The sequence below is a fragment of the Ahaetulla prasina genome, chromosome 3 (genome assembly GCF_028640845.1).
Source record: "Ahaetulla prasina isolate Xishuangbanna chromosome 3, ASM2864084v1, whole genome shotgun sequence".
Lineage (NCBI taxonomy): Eukaryota > Metazoa > Chordata > Lepidosauria > Squamata > Colubridae > Ahaetulla > Ahaetulla prasina.
The window spans coordinates 187,831,675-187,845,939 of record NC_080541.1 but is presented as its reverse complement, the minus strand read 5'-3'; the positions used below and the strand labels follow the sequence as shown (position 1 = coordinate 187,845,939).

Below are 14,265 nucleotides of genomic sequence, written 5' to 3'. Positions count from 1 at the left end.
GCAATGTGCTCTACATGGGAATATGCCGAGTATTTGGAAGCCACCATTGATGCAGAATGCAACTGATGAAAAATGCTGCAGATAGTTCTGGAGGCCTCTCAGGTTGCAGATGTAACACCATAAACTGTAACACCATTTGCCTTTGAGTCCAATTCAAGCTGTTGCTCATTAGCCTTTTATGGCCTGGATCCATGGTATCTGAGGAGCAGTCTCATCCCCATAGGACTAGCCCACCCCACTTGCTCCAGCACAAGAAGCCTAGTTTGGAGCCCATCTGCCAAATAATTTTAGCTGGTGGGGTTCAGAAGAAAAGCCTTATCTGCTGTGGCCCCGCCCTATGAAATAGTTTCCTTATTCAAAGTGAGATCCACCTCCAACACTCCTGGCCTTCTGGAAAAACCTGAAAACCTGGTTCTGTCAGTTGGCCTGGTGCTACACTGAGGGGAGGCTGACAGGGTAGAGAGAGGATCCCCAGTCTCATGTCACCATCTTCTTTTAGTTTTCTGTTTAATTCTAATAATTTTAATTGTTTTGTATTACCTTTTTAACTTTTGCTGTATCAGTGAGATAGGTGGCAGAACAATTTAATGAATAAAGAAATAAAGACTGCCTGTATTACTACTGTTGTTATTAGTTTTTCTTTTGTGCACCACAAAAATGAAATAACAGCCGATATGCATTTGGAACCTATTCCATTAACCAGAATTTGACATCTCTGATGTTACAGAGTCTTTTGGTATCGAAGATCCTATTTACTTGTCACAGAATTTATCTAAGGAATTAACTACATGTAGTGTTCTCAATGTGGTTAAAATGTAAAGATCTAAATAATAATACCAACACAACATAACCATCCTAAATTTAAGACTTGCTGAAGTGTCTTAAAATGTAAATCAGAGACCGACCATAGTATTAAAATTAGAGTTACCACTGCAATATTCTAACATGTTTCGATTATTGTTTTTATTCATTTGATCCTGTTACTAATTTGATCTGTATCTCATCTTCCTACTTATTTTGAGCCTTCCATCATTTACACTGAAGATTTAGAGGACTGCTGACAATTTTTGTTGCTTTCGGCTCATACTTTGTAAAACAAATCCATGCAAACAGAAACATACCTATATTTTAGCCTCATGGGTACCTGCTTGGCAATTCATTTAAAATTATTGCCCCTCTCACAACATCTGAAACTAAAATAAATCAAATACTCTTTCTAGTATCCAGGTCACACTGAAACTCACTCACTCTGCTATGTTCAGATAGCCACAAGATGCAACTGCATGAAGTGGGGTCCACCCCTCGTTATCTTGCTGATTTACATTGGCTCCATATTCTACCAGAAATTTTACCATGTCCAGGTTTTCATCTATACAGGCCTTTGGAATAAGAAGGGAAGTGAAGGGAAAAAGAGAGAGAAAGAGAAAGATTAAAATGAGCAAATATCACTTTCAGTTTTAACAGCTGTAAATGATAGCAGGGACTTCACCCCATACTGAGACTGCCTTTCTTTCAGCAACCATTGATGTCTTCATACAGCCTGGTTCTCCTTTCACTATGCAAACAAACCGGGAGTCAATTCCCCACAAAATGACCTTTTGGTATTCATTTTAGGAATGGCATCAAATCCAAGAAGCAGATTAAAAGTTGGAACATGTTATTCCAGGAAGGCTTCAATGAAAGAGATTGTGTCAGGACATTCAATGAAACGATATATGGGAGAACTAAAGCAAGTAAGGTTTTAAATAAGAACCATTACTTAACTTACAGGAAAATAAAATAGTAGGGTTTTGGTTTTGGTTTTGGTTTGTTTTTGTCTTTGAGTCAGGTTTTGTCTTTGAGTCAGGTTTGGGGGATTTTTTATTCCTGACAACTTTGTGGAGAAGTGTCTGAAGTTTTCTTGGCAAAATGTTTGAAGTGGTTCGCCATTGCCTCATTCCTGTAGTAGAGATAGAGTGATTGGCCCAAGACTGTGAATTCTAGTCTCACCTTAGGCACAAAGCCAGCTTGGAACAGTAACTGCCTCTCAGCTTTAGGAAGGAGGCAATGGCAAACCACTTCCAAAATCTATCCCAGCAGTTACCCAGAATCAACACTGAGTCAAAGCCAAATCTAAAGATAAATCTATCTTATCATTATCAGAGGTCTGCACTAATACAAAGCGTTTTGTCTTCCCAAGTAGGTCCCAAACATCAAATGTTCAAAGAAACAAAACAACTTTAAGAAAACAGCATGTGCAAATTTTGTGAGAGGTTAAGTGTATTTTGTGCACTGAATACTAAAATAGAACTGATACAGATATTGAATAAAAAATATTTTACAAGTATAATATACTGGCTTCCCACTAAAAAGACAAATTATTAAAATCAGAAATATAATAAAAAAATACTTGGCAATGCTACCTACATGCCATAAAGAACTATGTCTATCAAGGCACAGAATTGGGACATTCTGCAAGCATGCTAAAATATTAAGGAAATATCAGGTTTGTTCTGCACATTTGTCTGGAAATAAAATTATATACAACTGTATAAAAATAACAACCAAGTGTAAACTGCAGAATAAAAATAACTAATATGCAAATAATCAATATGGAAAATAAATTTACAAGTTATTCTACTAATAAGAATCCAGAATGCAATGGCGAACTCACATATCCAGAACACATAAAATAAATATACAATATGACTCATATGGGCTCTTTGTGAAATGATCTCATGAGTTCCAGAATGCTACCTCCTATATTTTTGGCTTCAGGATATTTCTTAGCCACTGGCTAAAATGCAAAACACATAACAAATAAAATGCAGAATACAAGAATACCAGAAGTAATCATTTTCTTACTGGTACAGAAGCGAAGCATACAGATTATAGAACCATTTATTTAACTGTAGCTTAAATCCCTTACTATGGCTGTTTGAGTGGCAAAGCAAAGCCTAACAGCTGAAATTCTTTTTGTATAGCAAGCCCTAAGAGAGTAGAACAAAAACTGTGGCTTGCAAGATGTACCAAGCCAACCAACCTCGCCTCCCCCATATCAGCTGCTAGCTATTATGTAGATGGGCCTATTTGTTCCGCTATTTTTATGATATAAGAAAAGCTATACTGGGATCAATAGAGATGTAAAGACCTAAAATAAAATTATTTTTCTTTCCTCACCCTGTAAAAACAGTTTTCCTGTTTTTCTCTTTTCTACTACTGTCCACATCTGTTGTTTTGAATGCATCACAGAAATCACTACATTTTTTAAAAATCTTGATCTTTAACCTATGCAGTACATACTTCTTTACATAAATGTTAGCCTTTTTATTCACCTTTATACATCTTTTCCTTTTTGCTCACTTTTACAGATATAATATTTCTTTTTTTTCTTTCTCTGATTCATGCTTTTTAATATTTATCCCCTTTATATTCCAAGTCACAATAATCCAGATGGCCTAAGAAACACTGAAAGCTGCTATCCATAGTAGTTTTGGTCTACTAATGCTATCACATAACGCCTTTTAGAAAACTATAGAAAGTCTGACTAGGTTACCAGCTTAGTCTTATCCATGCAATTTGCAGTATGTATACGATAAGCTCAGTATCGATCAGTTTTAGGCCATTTTGACTGCACACACAACCAATGCTCTGTTTACCTAGCACAATTCCTATATGAATTAGCATCTCTAATGTAGAGATTGGCTTGCAAGCCAATACATTATTGCCCCATCTTAACCGATGATGAAATACATATAGTCCACTATATAGTGCACCGGTACACTAAAATGCTAAAATGACAATCATGTAGATTAATTTGAATAGATATTACAATTGAGTTTATTTGGCTACTTACATTTTAATTTATGGAACTAGCTTTCATGAAGAATAATTTGTTTTTAATTTTACACTGATTTTATTTCGCTTTTGATATTGTACTATTATATTATGCATTGTATATTTTATAACGTAATATTGTCTTTCTTTGCTAATTCACATTTCCTACCCTTCAAATCAATAAATCAAACAAAACTAATGAGAAATTAGTTAACCATGTACTTTAAATGGGTGATTGTGTGCTTTTTCCTAAGAAAATTGTGTCTAATTTTATTAAATTCTTGTCCAAAAAAATGACAATTTTGGGGGGGATTGTAATATTTCAGATGTTACAAATGCACTGAGTACCTATGAGTCAGCAAAGGAATGAACTAATAACTGTCAATCTTACTTGAAAGTCAGTTCTAAGTTCACTAGTGATTTACATTAAAATAATTGTATTATTACATCTTTAAAAAGGAAAGAGACTAAGTAGGTAGGCATGATTTGGGAATTATTACAGATAAGAAATACAAAAGAAAGAACAGGTGAGAAAGCAGGCAAAATGACAGTGATTGGATATAACAGAGTCTGCCTCAATATTATGAGGTTTTGTAGGAGGTTTTTTTCCCCCCTTTTAAAATGGTAATGGGAAAATAAACTGGTGCATTTGTTTGGATTTTGCACAGTGTGTAAATCAAAGCACAGTTATATATTTAAAGTATGGTATTTTGCTCTCCTCTCTCCAGTAAAACTCTTTTTTCTGTGCTTTTTTTTCTTGCAAATTTTCAATTCAATACATTGTTCTATACATTGCTATGTTTGCATGCTGACTAATGCAACTGTAAAAAACTCACTTATAAATTGATAATATAATAAATTATACATTTAGAGAGTGGGAGAAACTGCTGCTATCAATTCTGTCATACTGCAAATAAGGACTCTAGAAAAATCTGTATAAATCACTGGCATATTTTTTTTCAGATCTTCACTTTTCAGTGAGGTTTATGGAGAATCCTCACTCTCAAAGAACGCAAGGCATCCTCCTATTTCAAAGACTGTGTTCTCTTGCTTTCAGAAAAATATAGGGTTGTAGATGAATCTATATTAGACAGTAAACTCAGAATTAGATGGCAGTACAAACAGCAGCATTAAATCAGATCAACCAGCAGATTGACGCAATAGCACCTGTTTGTCCCTTGAAAATTTGGCTTCTGTAGTATTTAATCAGGCCAAATTCAATTCAAAAACAAGAATCTAAAGCAGTTTCTATTCAATCAAGGAATCATACAATGATGTTTTTGAGTAATTCTAGCTCAAGCATGCCCAAAATCTTTGCCACTACTGTTATATTGTTGTGAAATCCTTCCAGATTCGGTTTGACATGCTATTCATTTCTCTGTGATCTAATTCTAGCAGTTTCTTCCTCTAAAACAGGTATGTACTACTTCTCACAGCCCAGGGACCTTTGCAGTTTTGTTGAGCATGTACAGGACTTAATTCCAAAAGGAATGAACTAAAGGCCTATTTAGGAAGAGAATTTCAAAAATTTAATAAGGACCCGCAAGCCTTTAAATTCCAATTTTGCCTCTTAAAAGTATCCCAAAATAGAGAAGGAACCTTTCTTATTTATTTGGGGGAAATTAGGGCCAAAACGTATAGCATTGTTTTCCAGGCTCAAAACATTCTTTCTTCTATTATTTTCTATAGCAAGATACATCCTTGCTACTCATGAAGCAAGAGGACGGATCTTAAGTAATTACTGCGTATTTTTCAGGTCTTAAATGTTGCTCCAATCAGAACAGATTCTTAGCAATATACAGTTCCCACTTTGCAAGCCAAGATAAACAAAAACTAATAGATAGATAATCCTATGCATACAAGTAGTCCTTGATTTAGGACTCGTTGTTTTATGATTTTTAGAAGTTACAATGACTTGGAACTGTGATTTACGAGCCATAAAGCACTTCTGGCCATCGTAAAATATCACAATGATACATACCCTGCAGTCAAGTGACTGCATTTCATGAATTGGCAACGGGCTCACCTTTATGATCAGATGCAGCATCCTGAGGTCATATGACAATTTGTATTTTCTTTTTTGCCAGTTTCCAGCATTTTTGCTATTTTCTGGCAAAAAATATCCATTAAAAAAAGTGGGTTCACTTAGCAACCATGCTATTCACTTAATATCCATGGTGATTATCACTTATTGATAATCACAAAAAAATGTTGAAAAACACTGTCCATTCACGTGGATGCCTCAACGTAAAGGAACAATGACTTCTGGATCAGATTTCTAGTTCCAATTGTGGTCATAGTTGAGAATTTCCTGTAATCAATATTATTATATAAGAATCAGGAATAAAATGCAATCACCAAAAAAAATCATTTAGATCCCAGAGTGTTAAAATTGCCAGTGGTTCCAAAAAGTTGAAAGAGAAAGGACAATTCCTATGTCTGGAGGAATAGTCTTTATATAGGATTCAGTACACCCAATTCCTTGTTTAGTGACTGGGTTCTAATCCAACAACCAGGTCATTAAAATGATCACTAAGTGAACACAAAAAGGAGAGAAAGAGAGAAACCTCATGAAGATCTACTGGTTGCTGCCATCTCATTCAGATAAATTTCTTTTGTATTGCTATGACAGCGTCATATGCAACCCAGCATGCATTATTGTCAGGTATATATTGTCAGTTTAGCTACAATAGAGTATGGGAACTAATAGGTTTTGTTGAATATTTCAGCAAGATAGACATTTATTTTGCACACACAATTCTCTATATACAACATCTAATGGTTCCCAACTATTATTTCCACACTTGACATGTTTAGATTCTTCTATGCTAATCCTCCTCCCGTTCCCCACAATAACGCCATAAAATGAAAAACTAGAAGTCTGACCTGCATAAGAAGCACTGTGAGGAAAAATACCCACTTAAATAACTGGCCCATTCAAAAAAAACCATCAAATTGTGAGTGACAAGTTACATCACAGTATTGACATCTAGAACTGTTCCAAATACATAAAGGTTACATTTCTCTTTACTTAATCATATTACTCTTAAAGCAATTTTTTTCCAGGCAGATTTTAGATTTTAATAAGTAATTTATGAGAACTTTATAGGTCAAATTAAAGTTCAAAGGCACTTCAAAGAAACAACAGTAGCTGCTTGGAAGACTAACGTGAACAAGTTATAAATAGAAGCCTGTTTTTCATGTGGTCCGGAAATGGATGGTGAGCAGTTGTTGTGTCAGATCAGAAGTTTAGAATATCCATCACCCAAGTTTAGCTAGTCCTGAAAGGACACTGACACATAGAAGAGTAATACATGATCATTCAGAAGACTTCTGATGATTAATGCTAATCTAACAGAACGTAGGGGTTGCCCATATATGAAGACAGCAAAGATCTATTACTGCATTTAAACAGTGATTTCATAGACAACTGCTATCTTACAGTTATTGAAATTTTAGCCATTTACAAGAAAGACTTCTTTACAAGAAGAAAAACATTATACCCAGGATTACTTCTTACACATTTTCTTTCATGTTCAAAATGTTTCAGATGCCATATCATCCTATTAAAGAGATCCTTATGCGGATGGGTTCCCTGTTGACTCTGCTCATTGGGAGCCAATTGCAAAGTGGGCAAATGGTGATCAAATGATTGTGAGATGCTGCAACACTCATAAATGGCTCTTTACGTGATCATGTGATTGGAGGAACACTGCAATGGATGCAAATATTTTAAAGTTACTGTTTCAGCTGCCATAATTTGAACAGTTGCTAAACAAGGCAATTATTAAGCAAAGTCTGACAGTCTAAACAACAGAGATGCAGACACAATCACATACCGTCAAAAGAGGAAAAATAACAAATTTTATTTTCTTCAAAAGCCTGATAAAATATTCCAATATTTTATTCATTATATTAAACAAAAGTTATTCCTAGGCAGCCTTCAAATGCAGGATTGCTTGTTAATCACTCAGCCATTTACAGCATACAACTTGATAAGAAATAGTAATTATTGTCAAGACAATTAACACAGTCTGCTAACATTAGTAATTTCATTCTTGACATTAACATTTCACTTATCAAGCTAACAAAAAATAGGCTCTATGAACCAAAAATATTTTTTTCCTGGTTTCATAATAGTGAACAATGTACCTTCCTGAATCTATTCCTAATACCTAGTGGTGGGTTTCAAATTTTTTTACTACCGATTCTGTGGGTGTGGCTTAGTAGGTGTGGGATGGTTTGGTGAGCGTGGCTTGGTGGGTGTGACAGGAGAAGGATACTGTAAAATCTCCATTTCCATCCCACTCCAGGGGAAGGTTAGTGCAAAAATCCCCATTTTCTCCTGATCAGTTGGGAATTAGGAGGCAAAGAATAGATGGGGGCGGGGCCAGTCAGAATTTTTACTACCGGTTCTCCAGAACTGGCCAGAACCTGCTGAAGCCTACCTCTGCTAATACCTATTGTCATCTTTCTAGGCCTCATCTTGAAACATAACTGGGGGAAAAAACAGGTTGACAAAGTCACACCTACATGTTACAAACACTCAAAAGGAAATAGTTAATGTTAATTCTTCACATAGTTAATGTGAAGAAACATAAATACCTGAAAGATTTTACCACCATAACAGAATGATACACATTGTGTTGTTTACAAGTCAGATAAACATTTTTTTTTCAGTGATGTATATAAAATAAACACATCACTGAAAATAGTGTTACATGCCTTGTTCTAGATGACAAAGTCTATCCTATGAAAACACTGGCACACAATTAGTCGTTCAATCTCTATTGAAACCAACTTTTCCAGTTGATTTGTAACTGTTGAAAATTCAGTATCCCCAAAACAAATTTCAATCCATCTTTTTTATATGGATATGGCTTTAATGATTTAATGAAGTAAAAAGTAATAAGTTCATAATGTGAGAATTGTGAGAACTATACTGTAATTTGTCTTAAATAATCACAATGATTATTATTGCCACTTCAATTAAAATAACACAAATAATATAGCAGTCCTTATTAGGACATTTCCCCCCCCCCCGTCGGCCATTCTCTGAAAGTTTCTTATTATATGACAGAAAAACTTCTAAGTGAAATACTAGAAATTAAAATAACCTGTACATCTAAGAAAACCTGAGGAATATTTAACATGCTTCAGACAGTCAAAGGGTTTTACATATAGTCCTGTATGATAGAACAATACTAAAATATATCATAATAAAAATAATTATTCGGGACTATCATGATTACGGTATATATCTACACATATCTATACATACAAATACCACACATGTTATCATGGCCAATTTGAATTTTAATAATAATTAAGTAATTTATTTCCTACGAAGAGATATAGATTAATACCACAAAAACCAATGGATTAGATCTTTGGCACGAAGGCAGAAAAGTTAAGAGTTTCCTTCAATTCCTCCTTCTCCCTACTGTCAATCCCTGCAAAAATCTACTTCCTGTGGTCTGAAGGACTATCCAGTATAGTGTGCAATACTGGAATTCTAGGATAAATGTACTATTCTGCTATTTCTCCTGCAGGAAATCTACAATTGATCCATTATTCTGTTTGCAAATATTCACAGAAGGACTGAAACAAAGAACTGGAATGAATATCCCATATGATAGCAAATTATATTGGAAAGTTATAGAATTTTAAAAGACTATATGAAACTGTATTCCATTGTCAACATTTTCTAATTGAAATAAAGTTATTCTAATTTCATCAAAAATCGTATTTCTGCAAATGTTACCTATTATTTTAGATATTCCCAGTCTTTAACAGATTCATAGGGCAGCAAATGAAAGAGTTAAAATGACAGTATAACCAAATAAAACAAAAACCTGGAATTCTCCAGAAGCAGAATTAAGAATATGCAGAAAACTAAAAAACCCCTGGGAAAACAGGGACTTTGCCTGATGTTGAAATGATGCTTAAAATATATCTTCAGCTGGATGAATATAGGAAGCGCATTCCAAAATGCAGATTCCACTCTCCACCCTTGTAGAAACCTACATCTCAGATACTGGGAACACACTAAAACACTATTAGAAGGCAGACATATGACTACATGGAGATAAACAGTGTTATTTGGACTTTAGATCCAAGTAATTATTTTAACTAATACACTATTTGTTTTTTCACAAACCATTCAAAAATGGCCTGAATAATTTACATTTGATTGTAATGTAAAAAGTAGGCAATAAAAATTTGTGATCAAAACAGATAGAAAAGGAAACTAGTCATAACACAACATACATTAATGTTCAACACTCATAATGTTCAACACTATCACCCCAAAATGATAGTGATCTCTAAACCTAGCTTCAATAGCACAGCAGCTGAGACAAGGACCTGTCAAGTATATTAAAAGCAGAGCAACTAACATCAAATCTTAAGATTTTGTACTTGGCCTGTCACCAAGGCCATTAGCGTCAGAATGAATAGAACAAAGATGAGGGTGATGTGGCAAACTTTTATTCTGACTCTTAAGAGGTGGTTCAACCATAAAGTCACTCATTGCCACTCCTAAAAACACATTTGTTATTACTAACTTTAGCAGAAAGCAACAAATAATGCAGGGCTCTCTCGCTTAAATAGAATGGAATGATTTCCGGTGAGCTCAAGATTGCACAGGCTTTACGCCTAACTCAGTGGGATCATGCCGAAGAAAACCAAGCCGAAGGATGAATGCCATTATATCATCAATCACTGTCCCTGATTTCATACAATACTTATTATATCTGCCAAATGGTCATCTAGGAGTCATATCCAGAACTCTCTAAAATAAATTGCTTTACTGGCAAGATGCTATTTTTCTACATGCAGTATCATGGATACCATTTATATACCATATCCTCTTTTGAAGATGGAATATCGAGCAGTAAAACAAGTCACTTTTCTCAGGAGAATGCAAGACTATGGTTACTTTTTACTGTTTAATTCTTGCGGAGGTCACACCTAGCATATTGAAGGATTATCAAAATATTATCAGAATGAAGACTTATACAAAGCCCTCAACAACAAAACCCTCAAAATCTTACCAGAACTCTCAACAAATCTGAGAATGTATGACGAAAGCTGCACGATCAAATGAGGGTTTAATAGATATATTAAAATTGCTTCAAATCTACAATTATGATCAAACTCTGTCTTCTTAAAAGCCTTTGTCTGTGAATATTTGAAAAGTGTATGTCATTAAAAAACTAAAAACATGGTAAGATTTCCATTGGTCGGGGCATAATTCCTTGCCCATCCCCACATCTAAAATTATACAAAAATGTATACCAATGAAATATTTTGCATACTATATAGGTGTTCATACTATTGAAATCTTACTTAGACAACTTGTATCCATCACATAATAATAGTTAAATGACAAAACATGCAAGCTTGTTAGGTATTTCCCGGTGTTGAATATCTTCACTGTTGCATTAGAAAAAGTAACACAACACGAGTCCAAATAAAAAAATAAAAGACAATAAAATTCTAATGATAGCCTCATTTAGGGAACAGACTTTTGAGGATGCTTCTGGTACTCATTGCACATTAGGAATTCTATTAATAGAATTCAATGTTGCTTATCTTAGGCCTTGGCACCTTGTGGTCTCTTTAAAGGTTGCCAAGGGAAAAGATTTTGAAAGTCACAAGTATCACAGCAAGTCCAGTGCAGGACACATTAAAGCAATAGACAGATCATAATTCTGACTTTTTTTAAACACAAAAATAAAAAATGAATCCCAAACAGCCTGTAATTTTAAAATATTTTATTATTTTAGCTGCAAGTTAATTATTTGAAATCATTGATACCTATCCTTTATGGATTCATATTCTGCAATATTAACTTCAAATTAATGTTTTGCTTTAGAATTCCAAGTTTTCTATTAAGCAAGCAACAAAGGGAAAGTATTCTATATACTGTATATTATGACAGATTTTTTTTACTGAGCACTATTTCATCAAAAATAAGATTTTCTATTGGTAGTAAACATAGTTCAGGATAGTTTGATATCAAAAATTATCCATTTAAAGCATGTTATCCTGAAAGTTAGACTACACTTACCAAACTAACCTGATCTTGCTCATTTCTAAACAAACAAAACCAAAAAAGAAAAAAAAAATCTCATCCTTCTATTTTTCATTCTTTTGATGATGAAAGCAGAGACACAATCATTTTAGATTAATCAAAAACTATCTGTATGGTCTTATCTTCCCCCACTCCCAGATTCAAGACTACAGAATATAAAACGTGTACTAGTAATTTAAAAAAACACATGCAGTGTGTGTTTCAGTGAGAATAAGAATAATTATTTGGGTAGCAAATGATTTCTACATTAAAAAACCACAGTAACCCTGGTAAAAGAAATAACTGACAAACAAGAAACTGTTTGGGTCATTTTATAGGGCTTAATTCATCCAACATAGCCACAGGGAAGAGTACCTTTGTTTATATAGCAAAGGTTTTTTTTTTACATTAAGTTCAAGTAAAACAGCAATAAATAAATAAATAACAAAAGAATTGACTCTAACAACTGCTCCATTGCCATTACTATGCAACTAATAATCTTATTTAGTCAAACTGTTCACAGGCGTATGTCTGAGCTGGGCTGTCCAATTCAGGTAAATGACTTTTTCAGTGTTTTCATGAAACACTGGATAGGCAGAGGAGCAATCTGGTGACTATGGAGAGTCCCAGCAATTTTCCCAAGGACGGAATCAGTACAACAGTATTAAGTCTATTGGTGAACGATCAATTCCAGGACCTACAGAAAGGAGCCCTTGGAAGGGGAGGGAGTGGGGGGAAGGCAAATGGAAGGAAAAACAACAGATTCATTCACTGAATTAACGCTCTCCACTTATCTGAGAAACCATCCTCCACAATCTCTAGCTCTCATCCGCAGCCTATGACCCAACGCCGGCTATCCCAGCCCAGGCTCTCCACATGTGCTGTAGGCAATAGCTAACCCCCAGCAGTAGAGGACTTTTTTTTAAATTTTATTTTGTCATAACATTATATACAGGAACATATATTGAAAGGAAACAGTAGGACAGGAACGGTAGGCACTTTTGTGCACTTATGCACGCCCCTTATAGACTTGCTTGCAACCCGTCCGAAAGGCATCCCAAGCACAAGCAAATGACTGGGCAACCTCTCATCCATCGCGCTCTGGACGGATAAAATCCCCGGAGATTCCGGGATGGCGAAGAGGGGCGAGAAGCGACCGCTCGCGTACAGCTGCGCTCTCGCCCTTCTCCATCCCCGGCAGATTTGGGGCGCCGCCGAGGTGTTGAGTGCAGGTGCTCCGCCCTGTGGGTACCTGATGTAGCGCTGTCAGCCCGTCTACGTTGGCCGTGTTAAGGCGGGCTCCGCGGGCCAGCAGGCGCTTCACCTCCTCGGTGTCTCCGCTGGAGCAGGCGGCCAGAAAGACGGCGCCGTCCTCGAAGCGCACACGGCCCCCACCGCGGTGCCGGCTCCGGGCGGGAGTCACCGGCTCCAGTTCGGTCAAAGAGCCTTTCCAGCGCTTCAGCTGCTCCGCCCGACGAAGCCTCGCCGATTCGGCCCGCTTTATCCCCAGGTGGCCCGGCTCCGACATGGTGGCGATGGCGGCAATGACAGCCGACCCTCCCCGTCGGTCTAAGTGCTAGGAGCGCGCTGACCGCCCCCAGCCCGTGGGAGAGCGCAACGGCCCGGCCGCCATCTTCCCAACTCCCCCGCCCCCTCCCCGGAGTTACTGTGGCGCGAGCGCAGAGTTCAGCTTAAAGGATCATGGGAAAAGTAGTTCGAAGGGGCTTCAATGAGTGGGTGGCCCAAGGAGGAAGATTGGGCTTCCAAGGATGTCTTGGCTCCCTGGAGCGCAGGTTCCTAGGCTGTCGGAATTAAGGGAGACGTGTTATAACCCAGTCGTGCTGCCGACACGAGAAACAAGTTATTGTGATTTATTACCGCTTTCAATAAGCGCGTTTGAACATTTTCCCCAGCAGCAGGTAAGCAGTTTTTGCGCACCTTAAGGCAATGTTTCTTAAATGTTTTGCTCTCAGCACCCTTCCCACTTTTAAAAGCTATGCAGAACTCCGAAAGAGTTGTATGCATTCTGACTGCTAATATTTACCATATTAAAAATTAAAATTTATGTATTTGTGGAGTACGTATTTATTGAATCTTACAAAATAAGCATATTAAACTCATTTGATATTAACAGAAATATATTGGTTATTTAAAAATACACATTCTAATAAAAGAATAAATAGAATAAAAATAGAATAAAAATAATGAGATGAGTGACATTGATTTAAATTTTTGCAAATATACTTCATATCTGACAATTTTGATTTGAGAGACTCCTGAGAGGGTCTTGGGGGGGACCTCTGTGGTCCTTGGATCACACTTTCAGAAACACTACTTTAAGGCTTAGATTGAATACTCAATATACAATGATT

The 14,265-nt window shown here is 36.2% G+C and overlaps 1 protein-coding gene across 13 annotated transcripts in view; it reads right to left on the bottom strand.

Annotated features, from left to right (window-relative positions):
- The window catches only part of PPP1R12B (protein phosphatase 1 regulatory subunit 12B), a 111,363-nt gene extending 97,818 nt beyond the window's left edge, over positions 1-13,545 (bottom strand). For 5 of the 13 annotated variants that reach the window (XR_009154170.1, XM_058175400.1, XM_058175402.1 and 2 more), the window contains exons 1-2: positions 13,146-13,544; positions 1,249-1,379 (exon numbers count right to left, since the gene is read on the bottom strand). Coding sequence is in view for 12 of the 13 variants with exons in the window: in XM_058175400.1 (XP_058031383.1) it covers positions 1,249-1,379; positions 13,146-13,421 (407 nt within the window). In the remaining variant the exon portion in view is untranslated. Of the gene's footprint in view, positions 1-1,248; positions 1,380-13,145 lie in introns of all 13 variants that reach the window. The other 8 variants (XM_058175405.1, XM_058175404.1, XM_058175393.1 and 5 more) reach the window with 5 other exon arrangements.
- Between the last annotated feature and the right edge of the window lie 720 nt (positions 13,546-14,265).